The sequence below is a fragment of the Hemitrygon akajei genome, chromosome 10 (assembly GCF_048418815.1).
Source record: "Hemitrygon akajei chromosome 10, sHemAka1.3, whole genome shotgun sequence".
Classification (NCBI taxonomy): Eukaryota; Metazoa; Chordata; class Chondrichthyes; order Myliobatiformes; family Dasyatidae; genus Hemitrygon; species Hemitrygon akajei.
The window spans coordinates 147669572-147687142 of NC_133133.1; the positions used below are offsets into that span (position 1 = coordinate 147669572).

General features: G+C 35.7%; 1 protein-coding gene across 9 annotated transcripts in view; it reads left to right on the forward strand.

Moving 5' to 3' along the window:
* Positions 1-17571, forward strand: part of cacna1c (calcium channel, voltage-dependent, L type, alpha 1C subunit) — a 737294-nt gene that overhangs the window by 592546 nt on the left and 127177 nt on the right. For 7 of the 9 annotated variants that reach the window (XR_012100621.1, XM_073059289.1, XM_073059283.1 and 4 more), the window contains exons 30-31: positions 6494-6577; positions 6997-7080. Coding sequence is in view for 8 of the 9 variants with exons in the window: in XM_073059289.1 (XP_072915390.1) it covers positions 6494-6577; positions 6997-7080 (168 nt within the window). In the remaining variant the exon portion in view is untranslated. The remainder of the gene's footprint in view (positions 1-6493; positions 6578-6996; positions 7081-17571) is intronic. The other 2 variants (XM_073059288.1, XM_073059290.1) reach the window with 1 other exon arrangement.

The window sequence follows — 17571 nt, forward strand, 5'->3', positions numbered from 1 at the left end:
ATACCAGTTTCCAGTAGAAAACACTAAAGCATGAGCTATATAACTTAACAATTAGTTACATCAGGTGTTGAGCTAACCCGTACTCACAAAAGAAATAGCTTGAGGCTCCTTTTCAGAAAATAAACAAAAGATACTTATTTTGAAGGTTCAGTTTGTATGTTGGAGATCAGATACCTATTCATAAAGGAACCTCGTATGCAAATTGCTATTTTTGTTTACCTCTGTTGCAGAGTTCTGGAAATGATGTGTATTAACTTTTTCAATAGCCATTACTAGATAGTATGCAGGATCCAGGGATGGGATAAACTAACTTGAGTGCAAAGAAGGATTCTCTGAGCAGCCATTCAAAAGGCTGAAGTAAATGCAGAACAACCTACCGGTATATGTAGGTAGTTGAGCCAAAATGTTGCATTGAGACCTAAGTAACTTTTGGCCTGGAAATTGACCATGCATTCAGAGTAGTTTTCTCCTTTCAGCCACCCATTAAAGCAAATAGATTCAGTAAATAAACACAAGTAGAGCTGATATAGATCAGCAACTATAATTTATTTTTAATATTTAAACAATACAATTATGAGAAGAGTACCCCTTCTTGTTTGAAGATCGTTGTGGATTATATGGTCTGTGGCTTCTTCTGGTTGACTGGGGTTGTACACTGGAGACTTCATTTACATTTGACCATTTCTCTACATTTGTATGAATGATCATTAGAGTAGTCTATGAGCATTGGACTAATAACAAGGTGTTGGCTTAGTTTTTTTCTATCTATTTTAGTTCATTGGGGTTGAGTTTGTGTGACTGAAGGACAATCATGACTGCTAAAAATCAGTCATGATCAAATGGCACAGCACACTCGATGGGCTGAATGGCCTAATTCTGCTCCTATGTCTAATGGTTTTACGGAAAGGCCTGAGCAGCTTTAATCAAATGTGAAGAGCGGGGAGACAATTGATTTCTTAGCTTGCAGGGATTAGGTAGACTGCTGCTTCACAATGAGTGGGTGGAGAGCAATGTGTGACAACACGGGCACCTAGAATCTTGTGGTGGAACTTAGGATTCCAGTAATGCATCACATCTGAATTTTCATCACTTCACTAAATCATGTGTGACTTCTTCTGGTGCAAACTGCACATCAGAACTAATTTCTAACAGATATCTGGAATCAGTTTAGTCTCTGCAGACTTGTCATAACCTGGATTAAAGGTCTGATATCGCATTTTTACAATGCCGTCTTGCCTCTAAGCACTGCACGTGCTGAATAATAGTTTTGGGTCTACTGGACTGAGATGGGTTCAGTTCACTCTGGTTTTTCAAACACCACAAAGTTCAGTGCTCTTACCAATGCTCTTTAAAGGAGGTGTACTCAAGCTGCTGATGAAATTGCTCAAACTTATCCCGATGAATAAGCTAGCCCTGGTACTGCAGATCAACACCTTCACTTCCATCATCCACCTTGAATGCGAACTGAAATAACACAGAGGAATATTACTAGAAATGAAGACACTGAAAGAGGAACAGTCACTACCACCTTGATAATAGGAATTCAAGACTATTACAACACTTAGGGAGTTTTAAGTGACATTTGGATAGGCAATATGAATGAGCAGAAAATGGAAGTATATGGACATTATGTAGGCAGAAGAGGTTAGTTTAGTTATTTAATTACTAATTTAATTGGTTCTGCACATCATTGCAGGCCGAAGGGCTTGTTCCTATGCTGTACTGTTCTGCGTTGTATTTTCTATGACGCTCTTTAAGCTCTTATGGAATGACATTTCACTGCCTGCAAATTTTCAATGACCACTTGAAGGAAGGTCCCTGGGTCCAGAAACCAGAAAACTCAGGCTGAGAAGTAATAACATCAGTGCTACAGATATCTGCATTGTCTCTCGTGTACTGCAAAGCCAAGTACTAAACCAGAAATAATCACTCTCTACCTATTTGACTTCATAAACTGATGAGCATTTTATTTTAACAGGCTTATTAGGGTATCTTTTGTTCACTTGAAACATGAGATAATGGAAGTGCATAGAATAACTTATTGCAGTTTGTTTAAGAAGGTTACTCAGTGATATAGCAGTGACTGGAGCAAGGCTTAGGAGGGCCACCAGAGAGGCGGCTGAAGAGGCAGAAAAGTGAGGCTTTTGGCTGTGGCTGAGGAGGAAGGACAGAAATTTGGGGATATTCTAACCCCATTGAAAGCTGAAGGGGGTAGTAGGGAGATGTAGCTGCCAATGCTCCGCCACCAGGAGATATACCAGGGCTAGGAGAGTGAAGCATCGATGAATGGTGGTCTCCAGCTGATTACCCTGCAGCTGGTTTAAGGGCACTGCTGGAGGTGTGGCGGGAAACAACGTCTTATTCAGTTGCTTCTCAGTCACTCCAGCCCAGTTGGAGTCGCAGAAATGCAAGAATCTAAATTATTCCTGCTGTTTTACAGGCAACCAATATATCAGGATTAGAGCTAAATTACAGGTGGGGGAAATACTCTCTTACTTCAGCATTGCAAATGTGAAAACTAGCAACTATTGAGCAACAATGCCACTGGAACAGAATTTAATCATCTTCTAATTTATGTATGATTAGTTGACAATTTGTTGATGGAAATCACAGGATGAAGGAGTCTGCCTATAATTACAGCAATTATACTTGAAGAAACATTCACAACAAGGAAGTAAAAACAATAGGTTTCATAAATTGGAAAACTCTTCTTATTGGATATGCTGATAAAATTAATTGAGCTGCTATTATTACTGCTATGAAGATGTACGAAGATGCTATGAAGATGCTTCTAGCTAATCAATGGTACTCAAGGAGATTGCTTCATTTTTCACATGGTCCTTTGGTAAAGGGATAATTTCCTAAGAAACAGATTTTCAACACCATGAACTGCTCTCACGTCAGTCTTGGAAGACAGGATTACTGCCAGGAAAAATAAATTCCCATTTAGCGTTTTCATTTGGAAAAATACCATCTCTAAATTTTCAATAATGCAGTGTTATTTTAGTAAATGATGCATATTTTCAAATAATATGTGTGGTTATAATAAGTAAATAATACTTAACTATTCAATTTTCTTTCCACACTGTTTTAACATTAAGGCAATTATCTCAGAGGAATTTGCTGTTGATCACATAAATTAAAATGTTCAGTTTTATAGGCCAAGCATTACTTTTGTCTTTGAACTTTGTGAACTCACAAGATGAGCCTGGGCAAGACTCCTTTTAGTTCTCCTCCATCCCTCTGATCTTCCCTGGGAGTAGAGTAGGTAATAAAAGAATGAAATTTGAAATGCTCTTCTATTTACTTTGGGAACAGTTTATTGAATCAGTTCATTTGTAGCATTTGACCACATCATTTTCTTTCCTCTTTTGCCTCTTGGTAAGAATTATACAAAATGTTGAATGAGTTTGCTTCATTTGCTTTCTTAACCCTATGAAATGCAATTTTCTGTACTTGAATTTGTGTACATTTTAAACATTTAATCTGCTTGTCTTAATAAAACATTCCATTTATTTATTTAACAAAATTATGTGTGGGTTTTAACCCTGGCTGTACAGATGGCACTAACCTATCTATCTAGTTGTCTTTGGTTTATTTATATTGAAAGAGGAACTGACTTTTTTTCCTTAAAATAAAGGATATCAAAGGTTTTTTTTGTCTTCTGAATGTGAAACATTACAATTTTGATCAATATGGTTCTGGAAAAGAGTGGAGTGGTCTAACACATGTCGTAAAATTACATCATTTCTTTCCTAGTAAATGATGAGTCTTTGGCTCCTCACCCGACTTCCAAGCGGTTCTCTTCTTACCCCTCTCACGAAGGCACTGATGTTTTCTGAGGACAGCCATCCAATATGCTTCAGACCAGTTTTCTTCTGTGAGCCATGCCAGTGAAAATTGGCAGCTTATTCATTCATGAAGTCTGACCCAATTTATCCTTATCCTGCTGTGTACATACACAAACCTTGCAGCTGATGCAGCTGATGACAGTCAGGAGCAGAAAGCCCAGCTAATATTTCTCTCTTCACCCTCAGGACAATGGAAGGCTATTGGCTATGATCAAATACCATCCCTTTAAAATCTATATAACGTCAAAATTGAACATTTTAATGAGCCAGAAGCTCCCCAGAATGCCTTTCTAAACTGCAATGAAAGTGTTATATTAGACATCACCACAGAGTAGGCTAGTAAAATGGTTATATGATGCACATCGTTTTGTAAGCTGGAAATAGCATGGCTTGCATGTAGCTAACCTGACTACAATGGGAAGAGCATAAATCTTCAGTCCCATTATAAACAGTAAACACAAACTTTGTCACTTGGTATTGCTTAGCCAAACATTCAAGAAAAGTTAACTGGATGAAACTTTGAATGCAATTTGCTATGTATATCTAAAATAATGTAAATTTGCTGCATTCTAACTGGTTCCTAACTGAAATAATGTAGGTCAATAAGAAAAACTGGTCAGGTGTGTTCACACTGGGGAGCAATATGGCATTACAGATTACTGTCATTCCTCTTGTTCAATATTACAATATCTTAACTTCCCTGCCAATAAAGGATTAGAAAGCAGAAAATATCCTCAAATGATTTTCAAACAAATATTACAAACGTGTTCAACTGACAGAATAAAAAATAAGTACAGGCATTGGGAGAAGTTTAAAGCATGTATGCCATATTTTGAGAGTAAGAATTATTTTCTGGCCATGCTGGAAGACATCACTTAAATCGGAGATGTGGCACTAATATTAAACACCTATAAATATAATTATCCATCGATCATCAAAATTAATTGAGTTCTCAACAGAAAACTAGAGATTTTGCTATTTTGATACATCTGAACTTTTTTTATGAATGTAAGAAGTGCAATCTAAACCAAGGTTTATGTTTAGAATGCTTCAACATTCCATATTGAAGAAAATCTTTGCCTTGCAAAGATCTTACCTTTGACAGGTAAATTTAATCTATTTTTTTCTGTAATTTATTTTGGAGCATTGTCCATAGAAATGTGTTATTTGCTAACATTGGTGTGAATTGAGTCCTAGAGTATTCAAGCCCATACCTCAGTTTTGTAATAAGTCAGTAATGAACAATGTTGATGCTCAGGTATCTTGTTTTCTGATCTGTGAGGAGCAACAATTTGACCCACATGGTACAAGTCTAATAGTGATGCAGGAACAGTAAAGTCTGAGGATGTATGTACAGCAATCATTGAAGATGACTGGACATTTTAAGAAAGCTCTTTAGAGAATGGTAATTAAGATCCTTGGTTTTATCAGTAGAATAAAAGTAATAAAGAATGTGCTAATCTTATAACCAGTGAGGAAAAAAGCAGCCTTGATTCTAATGTCTATTTTAATCTAACAATTTAAATTCCTGAAATAGTTTTGAAAAATGTTTTAAGAGCAATTTCTTTAAATTTTGTTAAGTAATACTTATTCATTTAAGATCACCCTAAGTTTTATTAAGATTGTTAAAGTTAATAAAATGAGATAAATGTTGACAAATAGTTAGAAAAATGTTACCAAATGGCTTCATACTGCTGCCAGTGCAGTTCTTGGCCTTGAATAAATTCACTTCTCATTAATGTTCTATAAATATTTTCCTCTCTGGCTGTGCTGTGCCTGAGAATGCTGTTTTTAACATTACCCACGCCCTGGTCCCCAAACTATTTGTGTATTAGCTATTCATGATTAAATTTAATAACTTTTCAATGGATTGGATAGAAATCGTACGTACAAATGATACTTATGAGATTGGCATACTCATAAATTTTTGATTCAAAACGATCTGTAAGTACCCTCACTAAAACTATAATTTATGTTGTTAAATTATACTAAATTTTCTTAATAGTGTGAAACATACTTTATACTAACTATTGTGAATAACCTAATGCTGTATTTTATTTTCAAATCAGGACACAAAAGACTAACAGTTAAAAGCTAACAACATAGTTTAAAATACACCAACTATATTTCTGGAAGAGCTACAAATTAACTATTACAATCAAATCATTAATTAAAGAAAACTTTGAAATAGCATGTGTTGCTGTAAAATTTAACACTGTCATCAGATATTGTGAAATTTTTCCCAGTGTCAGTAATCCGGCATGAATCAGATGCATGACGGACCCTTTTGAGAAGAAAATTAATGGAAAACTTCAACCTTTCCTTAAAGTAGACTGGGTAAAGGTCTGGGCCAAATTGCTTACCATTTTGGTGGTGTAAAATCCAAAGAAACCAAAAAAGTGGAGAAAATAAAAATATTTTAATCAAAGAAAGCTTTTCATCAATCATAAAATTGTAAATACGTCATGATATAAAGAATTGATTTGGGCCAGGATAGATACTACAAATGGTGTAAAACTGTGTTGTTGAGCTGACTTGAGGTTATCGAATGTGAAGATATTTGCCATATAAAGTCTTGTATAAGACGAACTTCTAACCTGCCTTTCACCCCCCCACCCCCAATCCCCACCTGCATCATGTAGGGTTACTTTAGTGATCCCTGGAATGTTTTTGACTTCCTCATCGTAATTGGCAGCATTATAGACGTCATTCTGAGTGAGATCAATGTGAGTATATATGATACCCTTCCAGATCACTCCTATGTGTTTTTCATTGTTTCTTAACCAATTTCACCTTGTCAGATATTTAAGTCTGCAAGTTTCAGGACACAGGCACTCTCATGGAACTGGCAAGTCATCAGAGTTAGGAAGTCATCGCAGGTCAAATCGGAGCAGACTCATTTGTGAAAACTTATAAATTTTGTACTATAAGAAAATGGTTTAACGTGGCCCAACTGGCCCATTCTGAAGCCCTGGATATATAGGTAACAAAGGGTTGAGGGACATCTCTTCATAGATGATCTTTTCCGTAAGAGCAAATACTGTGCACATGTAACCTCTTTCTCTTATTTTCTCTTCTCTTCCCTTTTTTTATTTTTTATTCTTCCCTCCTTTTTTTCCATTTTCTTTCTCTTTTTCACATGCAGCACTATTTTTGTGATGCATGGAACACATTTGACGCCTTAATTGTTGTGGGTAGCGTTGTTGATATAGCAATCACAGAGGTGAACGTAAGTAACCATCTCAATCAACATGCCTGCTCCACTCCTGTTTGTTTTATTTTCAATTATGATTTTACGTTTGTAATGTCATTCTCCTTCCTGCCCCCAAACCTGGCATGACTTAAACTGTATAGCAGGTTCAGAGTGCAGCATTATGTCTACAGTGACTTTGATTTTGAATTATTCCAACTTCCAGATTAAAAACTGTCATAAATGAAAACCAAAGATTACCTAACTTGACTAGTGTGGCAAAAGGTCTTTTTTATAATCATAACTCTTTTGATAAGAAAGCTTTAAATAAAATAGGTATCCAAAAAAGTAATCATCCATATTTAGAAGCATTTATAATACAGAGAACTTTCTGAACAACTGATGTTTTTGTGAAAAGGTGCTAAGCAAAAGAAAGGCATCTTACACAGGAAGAGCAGAAAATTAGTTTCAGGTGACAGTTACCTATCTTCCGTAGGCTTTGTGGATCCCTGCGAACTAGTTATCCATTCTCAATTTGTAGAAGATGTAAATTATTTGTAGGTATGGAAAAAAATCACGAAGGAGAACATGTAATCAAAATGCTTGTTTCTCCAAAAAAAACTAAAAATCATGCTCTGTTCCTAAAATATGAAGTAATTTGCCTTCATCTTCTGAGGTCCTATGATACTTGCTCCCCGCAATATAGTCGAAAAAATTCTAATCCCTTCTGAAAAGTGGTATTGGATAATCTTTCTTTATCTGGGAGAAAATCGTCACACTATTGTTGTAGATCCTGCCTAACTTTTTCTTATACCTATAGTAGGTGCATAAACTCCAATTACTTGTTAATATACTCCTCCAAAAGCAGTGTTGGAAATTAAAATTACAAATAATTAAACATCCTGATTGATACTAAAAGCATTTCTGATTAACTTCCATTACAACTGAAACTTCAGTGTAATTAAAATTAGAAAGCTGTGTCATAAGATTGTGTGCATTTGAATACCTGTTATACAGTTAACAACTGAACTATGCGTTACCTCTCTATCACAAAGCATGATTTGGATTTTCTTAATGTGAGTAACTATGATACACTTATCTGTCAGCAGTCTTAGGCCAACATATCAATGCTTCTAGCAGTAATGTCTTTGAAACCAGAACTCTGCAATTGTGTGCAACTGCTTCCAGCAGAAGTCCATTATTTCTTGAACAGACAATATAAAGCTGATTGTTTAGAGGAAAAAGAAAGTTTGCTTCATAATTGGCTGAAGAGATTTAAACAAGTTAAAATTATACAGTAACCTATTTCAATAAATTTTCACTTCAGCTCCAGTTTCGGCTCAGCACTTGCTGAAGCACCTGTATTAATAGCCTGCCAGTCTGTCATTTTGTCCGGAATTAAATAGAAAGTGAAGTATAATTGACAACAATTACAGATGTCTTTATTTGCAAGCTTAATATTACGGTTTTGATGGAGATTATACCTCTTCAGTTCACATTGTTGTAATGTGGTGGACTATTTTGGCTAAATTTAAATTGTGTGCACTGTTGGATTTGGAGAGGTTTGGAGTGATTGCCTAAGGTGCACTGGGAGTGACAATTAGAATTGGAATCTAATTTCCAGCCTTTGCATTTAACCTTATTATGTATAGTGGGTGTTACAACCAAATAGGAGGTTGTTAATTTGAGACAAGTTATCATAGATTTACAAGTTTAGCCAGAGATATATGTTGCTGGACTTTTGATAAAGACAGAGTGAGGACACTGGCCCTGTGGAAGGAAGTTTTGATGAACACATCTGTCAATAAGCGCTGCTAGCTCACTGCTACTTTCTTAACTGCTTTTGTGACAGGCTTTGTTCATAAAAGCCATTGCTAGAACTAATTTGATCAACATTGTAGTTAGTCTGCAAGGTTTTGAGATTTCTGTGTATGGGAGGCACTTTGAGCTCTAAACTATTACATCAGCAAGGGCATACTTTTGCTATTTTTCTTTGGAGCCCAGGTGAAGACCAAAGAGGAACAGCAGTAAGAGTAACCTAAGATACAGCCTCATAGGAAGGAGAGGAACAACAGCTCACAGGAGGCTGTGCCTTCCTCATATAGTGTACATGTTGAGAAAAACTTTCCTCTTGTCGGAATACAAAAGTCTAAAGATGTTCTAAGCCATGTAAAAAGTTCTGGTAGACATGTGTAGCCTACTTCAACAGGAGTGAGTATCAGCCATCTTCTGTAATGTTGGATCATTTTAGGGCTCTGCTGGAGATAGCCCACATACACATTAGGCAAGAAATGGAAGAAAGGGGATATGAATATTAAACCATAGAACAGACAATTAAGTTCACATTGTTTGTGAATACACTAATTAGAATGAACAGGTGCAATGCTTGCAGGCCTCACTGGTGCCAGCCATCACAAACTTGACAGTTAAGGCACTCTTCTCCTCCCAGGTCATCCAGAAAGATTAGAGAACCAGAAGTACCACCTGTCATAATGTTTCACCCTGTAGCAATGTGCTTTTCCTGATCTTTCGACTTTTGGAGCTTAAAAGTCCATAATTCCCTAAACAAAGCAGCATACATTCTTAGGGTGGTAACAAAAGCATATGGATTGTTAGGCTTTGTAGGTTGGGAGTAGAATATAAAAATTGAGATGTTATGTTGCAGCTTAATAAAACACTGGTTAGCAAAACTTGGAGTATTGTGTGCAGTTCTGGATGGATGTGGTTGTGCTAGAAAGAGTGTAGAAGAGACTCACCAGGATGTGTTCCTGTATTGGAGAACTTTAGTCGATGTGAAAGATTGGATAGATTGGGCTTGCTTTGTAAGAGTGGAGAAGGCTGATGGGTGACCCGATAGAAGTATATAAGATTATGAAGACATAGATAGGGTAGAGAGCCAAAATATTTTTCTCAGGTAGGTGTATCAAAAACAAGCAGACATTGGTTTAAGGTGTGAGGAAGGAGTCTAAAATGGGATCTGAGGGATAGACTACACACAGAATGAGATGACAACTGTAATATTTTAAGACACTCTTAAACACTCAAATAGGCAAGGTACAGAAGGATATAGGCCTAATGCGGACAAAAGGGCCCGCATCACAATTGTGCACAACATTGAGATTTTGGCCTACCAGTAACACAAGGCACAGCACACAGTGGATGTGTTCCAAGCTCCAGAGCTTTGATTCATTGGCTATGCTCTGAGAACAGCAAGCTGATTTTGATATTTAGTGTACACATAATTCTGGGTAGTAGCTTCACTGATTAGCAACTCATATTTAGATACATGCTCTGCTATATTCCCTCTTGAACTATTCTTGGTCATTTTAACATGCAGAATATGTATGTGCTCTGAAATTAGAGATGATAGGGGATGTAGTGGATTGAGCCACAGCACTCTAAAGATAATGCCATTGTGAATTGTTAGATTTGCTCTAAATCTAAACTATTTAGCATTGTAGCAGTGTCATGCAACATAAAAGATGTCTTCAGTTTGAAGGCAGCATTTTGTTTTTATGAGGACAAGATAAAATTCTTTGAGTGTAAGTTCATCAGGCAATTACTTGACTCATCTGCAGGATATCTCTTCGGACTTAGGCATAAACATGACTCCTAAATGTTTTCAACGAATCTTTTTTTTTAACATTTTTTTATTAGTTTTTCAAAACATTTTACAAATTAAAAACCCCAAATCCCAATGAGGAGCATTAATACAGTGCAAAATTAAGCATACAATAACAATATGCTACAAAGGAAGAGAATTTAACAAAAAAAAACCTAAATTAAAGACAAGTAAGCTTAGTGTCCTCCCCAAGCCCCACAACACAAGATAAAAAACAACAACAACTCCAGACCGACCACAACACAGTATAAAGAGTATAGGTCAGGACAGTCAAACTCCCAGACTGTGAATACACTTAGCAGCAGAGGATAATAATACCTACTACCAGAAAAAAAAAGGGAGCTGAAAGCAAGGGACCGAAAAGAAGAAAAAAAAAGAAAAAAAAAAACCCTAGTCAGGAGGAAGGTTATGGAAGTACTCGATAAAAGGTCCCCAGACCTTATGGAACTTTAGATCCGAATTAAGAACTGAATAATGAATTTTTTCGAGGTCCAAGCAGGCATTAAGCCATTGCGCATGAGTGGGCGGGGCAACATCTCTCCATCTAAGGAGGATCAAGCGTCTAGCCAGGAGAGAGGCAAAGGATAGTATTCGGCATTTGGTAGGACCCAGACATAAATCTGTCTCGCCCCAAAAACCGAACAGAGCAATTAAGGGGTTTGGTTCTAGGTGCTGATTCAGAATACCCGATAATGTAGTGAAGACATCTTACAGAGCCAGTACATATGGATGAGAGAGGCCACGCCCCTCTTGCATTTATCACAGAGCGGGCTAATGCCAGGGTAGAATCGAGATAGTTTAGATTTAGACATATGGGCTCTGTGAACAATCTTAAACTGTAAAAGGCAATGGCGAGCACAGAGAGAGGTTGAGTTAACCGATTTGAGAACTGAGTCCCAGCTCTCCTCGGATAAGGAGATATTTAAATCCTGCTCCCAGGCCATTTTAATTTTATCCACAGGGGCCCGTCATAAGGCTGCTAGTTTATCTCGGATAATTGATATTAAACCTTTACCTAGTGGATTAATGGAAAGAAATAGGTCCATAGCATTTTTCGCAGGCATTTCAGGAAAGTTAGGAATTAAAGGAGCAATAAAGTGTCGGATTTGGAGATATCTGAAAAAGTGAGCGTTAGGCAGGTTGAACTTAACAGAGAGCTGCTGAAAAGAAGCGAAGCGATTATCAATGAAAAGATCTTCAAAATGTCTAATGCCCTTCCTATACCAAACATGGAATGCTGAATCGTATGTAGTAGGTAAAAAAAGGTGATTATGTGCGACAGGGCTAGAAACGGAAAACCCCTGGAAACCATAGCATTTCCTAAACTGAATCCCATATACGCAAAGTGTGTCTAACAAGAGGATTAGCTATTGATCTGGGCAGACTGCTAGGGAGTGCAGAGCCAAGAAGTGCAGATATAGATAATTCTTTAGTGGAGCGCAACTCCATTGCCACCCAGTTAGGGCACTCGGGTTGGCCGTGGAAGAAAGACCAGAAGGTAGCACAGCGTATATTAGCTGCCCAATAATATAAGCGAAAGTTAGGTAAAGCCATGCCACCCTCTTTTTTAGATTTTTGGAGGTGGATTTTATTAATTCTAGAGCGCTTATTCTGCCACAGATATGACAAAATAATAGAGTCTAAGGAATCAAAAAAAGATTTAGGAATAAAAATTGGGATACATTGAAATAAGTATAAAAATTTGGGGAGAACATACATTTTAACAACATTAATACGACCTACCAAAGACATAGATAGAGGTGACCATTGTACCAGACTCTGTTTTATAGCATATGAAAGGTTGACAAAGTTTTCACGAAAGAGATCTTTAAACTTCCTTGTGACTGTAATTCCAAGATAAGTAAATTGATTATGGACTACTTTTAAAGGGAGATCACGAAATATTAGTTCTTGTGCTTCTTTATTTATTGGGAAAAGTTCACTCTTATGTAAATTAAGTTTATAGCCAGAGATCTGGCTAAACTGGTCAAGAAGTGAAAACATTAGAGGTAAGGATGTAGACGGATTTGAGAGAAAGAGTAATAAGTCATCAGCATAGAGAGAAACTTTATGCTCAACACCCCCTCTCCAAATCCCGGTCAATTCAGGACAGTTTCGAAATGCTATCGCCAGAGGTTCTATAGCCAAATCAAAGAGAAAGGGACTTAAGGGGCATCCCTGACGGGTGTTCAAGGAATCTTTTGACGACTATGCCCAGTGGTTAAATTCAAATCTGGTGCCTTGATTGATGCTGGATGATTGGGATTTTTCATACTCTATCTGTCATACTGGTTTGTAGCAACAAAGGGAGAGGGAATCAAAACCATGATTTTAAGGTGTAGGAGAGAAGATTTAAAAAGGACCCGATGGAGCAAGTTCATGCAGAGAATAGTACATATATGAAATGTACTGCCAGTGGAAGTGGTTGAGACAGGTGCAATAGCAACACTTAAAATACATTTAGACAAGTACATGCATAACAAAGGTTTGGAGGGATCTGAGCAAATGCGACTATCTTAGGCAAGCAACGTGGACAAATTGGGCCAAATAGCCAATTTCCATATTGTGTTCATCCATGGCTGAATGGGTACCTGGGCCATTTTTGCAGAGTTTTGCTTCCCAAAAGGAAATTAATGAACCGATTACCAATATAAAGTTTTTAATTCCATATTATCCTTTAACCAAATACACATTCTCCACCTTCCACTACTTCATCCAAGTTCTGAATTATAAGCCTAATAGCATAAATGTTATTTTACCACTTTATGCTACATGTTAGCAATTCATAACTTACCATTCAACACCAGAGTAATGATCCTTGTCAAGTCCCAATCAAAATATCCCAGGTTTAGATAATAAACTAACTGAATCATAGAAATATGGTTTATGTCTTCATCTTGTGATTTCAAACACAAAATTCTATGTGACTTATATCTTATGTGTTCTAAACAATGCTTCAGTTATTTCTTCTTAGTGGTCCTGCTAAAGCATTAATTATGATACCATCATAAAAATCCTATGCTATTTCAATATTAAATGGATTAATACAGTACAAAAGAAATTGCTGTCTGAGCAAACATAATCAGATACCCACTCCCAAAAGAGTTTACTCAGTCTGCAACCCCTAAAATAATTTGCATAATTTTATTAAATCCTACAGTAGTTTTAAATGGACTTCTGCTTTTAGCTGCCACATTGTGCATGTAGTCAAAAATGGTTTTGTCACATGTTACATTTGAATGTTTTTCCAGAAGGGAATTGAAATGAGATATGAAAAGAAACATCTTGATTTAAACAAGTGGCTTTCTTTGATTAAAACAATCTATATGCTTATTGTATGTATTCTGATATTTCATATGCTTATGTTACATTATTCTTTAGCAAATACAACACATTTTTAAAGTACGAATAACTATAAAATCTGAATTTTATCTAAACTATAGTTTTATCTAAACTATAAATTTCATATTAACATACAGTAGAATGGAACATACTACCCAATGCATATGAACAATGTAATACAAATATTTCATTGTATCTGTTTTCAAGTCAAGCCACTCAGTTTTAAATCAAGTTTTGTCTATCAAGTCAAGTAAATAAGGTGTCTATGCTTTTAGCATGATTTTAAATCATGTAGATCCAACAGAAAATGTTTGCTCTGTCTGTCTTAAGTTGGCATGAATGATATGATAAAGAAAGCATTAATGTACGTTTATAATGGAGACCCAAAATCTATTATCATACAATTTTACTCTCGAAATACAATCCTAGTAGGGAATAAAAATAATTCACAATTGTACATTTTAATTCATTTGCCAAAATAGACCATGTACATGTGAAATTATACCAATTTATAAGTTTTTATAAGCCCTGTATGTTGGCTGAGTATAGTTGGAAAGGGGATTGTAAAATGTAGTAGACGTTTGGTATCGGAAAGTAGAAAGCAAAATAGATCAGATTTTTTCTCAGAAAATTCTCCCTAAAAATAATAATTTCCAAATAATAGTGATATCACTCATTAATGATCCTGCTTCTTTCATCAAAGTATTTGTGTCAGTATACAGACCTTTAGTTGTAAGGATCAAATTGGTAATCAATTCCACTGAATATTGAGAAGGAAGCTCAAGGCCAAGAATACCAATATCTAATAGCACTCATAGCCAACCTAAAGTTTTTTAAAGTAATTTTAATTATGAAAATGCAGAAACTTTTGTTATGTTTATTCCAAATGACTAGTTATAAAGAAGAACCTTTCTCTTCCAAGAATGGACTACTATACCCTAGCGGGATTATTATCTGTTCGTTTTTAATCCTGGAAAAAGAATTTTTTGCATTTTATTTAATTCTTACTGTAACAACTTTTATTCATTTGGATATTGTGTCCATATTTTGATATTGGCAAGAATGTAGGGTTTGAACTCTTTTCCACAGTATTCTTTGCTAGTTTAGTATGCTAAAGATTTACTGTTTATGTGTTGGTGTATACTATTTCCTATGCTCCTTCATGTGTTCTTATAGATTGGCATTTACAAGTTCATTATCATTCACTGTGGTTCTCAATGTTTTAAACAAAATGCAATCAATTCAGTAAAGTGATTTTATGTATATATTTGTGTAAAAAGCAATTCACTTTATTTTTATTTAGTCTTATATTATTTTCATTTGAACAGGTTCATTATTTTGTGCTATATGAAAATATATTTAAATCATGTCAGATGGGTTAACATATATCACCACAAGAGAAATATTTTAATGGATTTTTTATTAAATCAGGCATTGAAATGGCCTTATAATACGGAAAGAGATGGGGTTTTATTTTCAGAAACCATTTTCTTTCCTAGTATTTTTCCTTCCAGAGATTTTTATCATGATGGGAAATGTTCAAATTTAGAAATACAGTCCAATATTTAAGTGCAGGATCTCTACAGTCAGTGGGTAAAACATTTTAAAAAGGCATCAGTATATTCACTTTACCATATAAGTACTTCTTTGCTACGTAATCTAAACATTTCTTTTTGAGTGTTTTTTTTTCCTGTTTGGAATCATATATCTAATTTATTTTAACATTAGTAAAATGAAGAATTGTTTATTTCCTTGGTGGGATTTTTACTCTTTGACAATGCACAATAAATTTATTTTCAAATCTATAACTTACCAAATTTCTTTACCATGATATTTTTATCATAAAAAAGTAAATAGAATATTTAGGTAAATATCTACAAATGTAAAAGCCTATGCCAAGCAGAGGATGCAACCATCAGTGAAAAAGAGTTCTGGAAATACTCAGAAGAGTAGACATCATCTACGGACAGAAAGCACAGTTCACGTTTCAGATGCTGAAATTTCATCAGAATTCTGCTGAAAAATCATTGATCTGAAGCATTTGAACTTTCTCCACTAATACTCCTAGACTGCTGAGCATCACGGATATGTTTGTTTCAGTTTTAGTTTTACAGCATCTGTAGTTAATTGCATGACAAAATAACCATAAAGTTTATTCATGCTTTTACCAAATTTAAAGCTAACAATGAAGCTGGTAATTCAAATACAATATTATATATTTTAGAATGTAAGCACTCCTTTTTATCATTGCCAGAAATATGAAAATATGATACAAACTGTCCAAAAATCAGGTACAAATTATTTCCATTCATTAACATCAGTATTGACAAACATCAAAATAAATCATTCAATATTTAATTTAATGGAAAGTACTGTTAGTAAAATTGGCAATCAGATACCCAGTGGCTTCATATGTTATGTTACTATCCATTTTAATTGTACAGGTAATAATTTGTTTTTAAGATCCAAACAAAGATTATGCTTCTCTGGATTGATGCTCGCCTGATAGTTGATGATAAACTATCAGAGTTAGTAACTCTAGGCTTGTCTGCCAGACTTCTTCTACAATCACCCTATGATTTGAAAAACAGAAGAGTTTGTTTAGCTATTCAAACGGTTATATACTTCCATAAAGTGACAGATTCAGGGTGCAAATGCATTGTAATAATTTGAAATGCATGAAACCAGTTATGAGCCTTGCCCGTTCTCGTCTTGCTTCCAACCTCTTCTACTTGCCTACCCTAGCGATTAAGCCCACAACCTTCCTGTGTGTAACACAGTTCAGAATTTTAGCCCAGAGGTGAGTTCCTTGCAGAGTGGTGTGGATGGGGTTGGAGGTGGAGGATAATGTGGGAGGTGCAGCTGGTGAGTTAGGAAACCCAGAAGAGTAGGCTTTTTAATTGACCTGTCGGGCATTAGGGCTGTTGGGGCTGGTTTGATTTACTACTATGTTTCTCTCAGTGCTCCTTCTTGCATGAACCCTGTCTCCCAAATGCCCTTAATAGCTAAAAACCTTTCAAACCATCTTGAATTCAAAAACTTATTGTCATCTCAATCTTGGGGAGCCAATCCTTTAATTTGTGAATGTGACCCCTGGTTCTAGACACTCAGCCAGGGGAAATTTCATCCCTGCATCCAATACTGCAAGAATTTTATATGTTACCCTTTAATTATTTTAAACTAATTAAGGGGATGAGAAATCCCATTCCCCCTATCCTGGAATAAATTTTGTGAATCTTGGTGGCTGAATGTGATATCTAAGAAAGGACTGAGAAGAAGGCAATACTGAAGTTCTGTATGTGAAATAAATGCATAAGGGTATTTATGTATAAATGAGCACATACTAAGTTAATGACAGGGAGGTGTTGTATTCTCCCTTTAATTTAAATGAAGTGATATTGAAGTCAGTGCAATAGGTTGTGAACAGTTGATTAAAATTGCAAGCCTTGAAAAGTTTCTGTTAGCGTTTAAAAGAGGTTCTGTGATAATCAGAATAAGAATGGTGGAAAAATAAGTTAACCCAGTCTGAATGGTGAACATTGCATTTTGACACAAGTGGCTCAGCC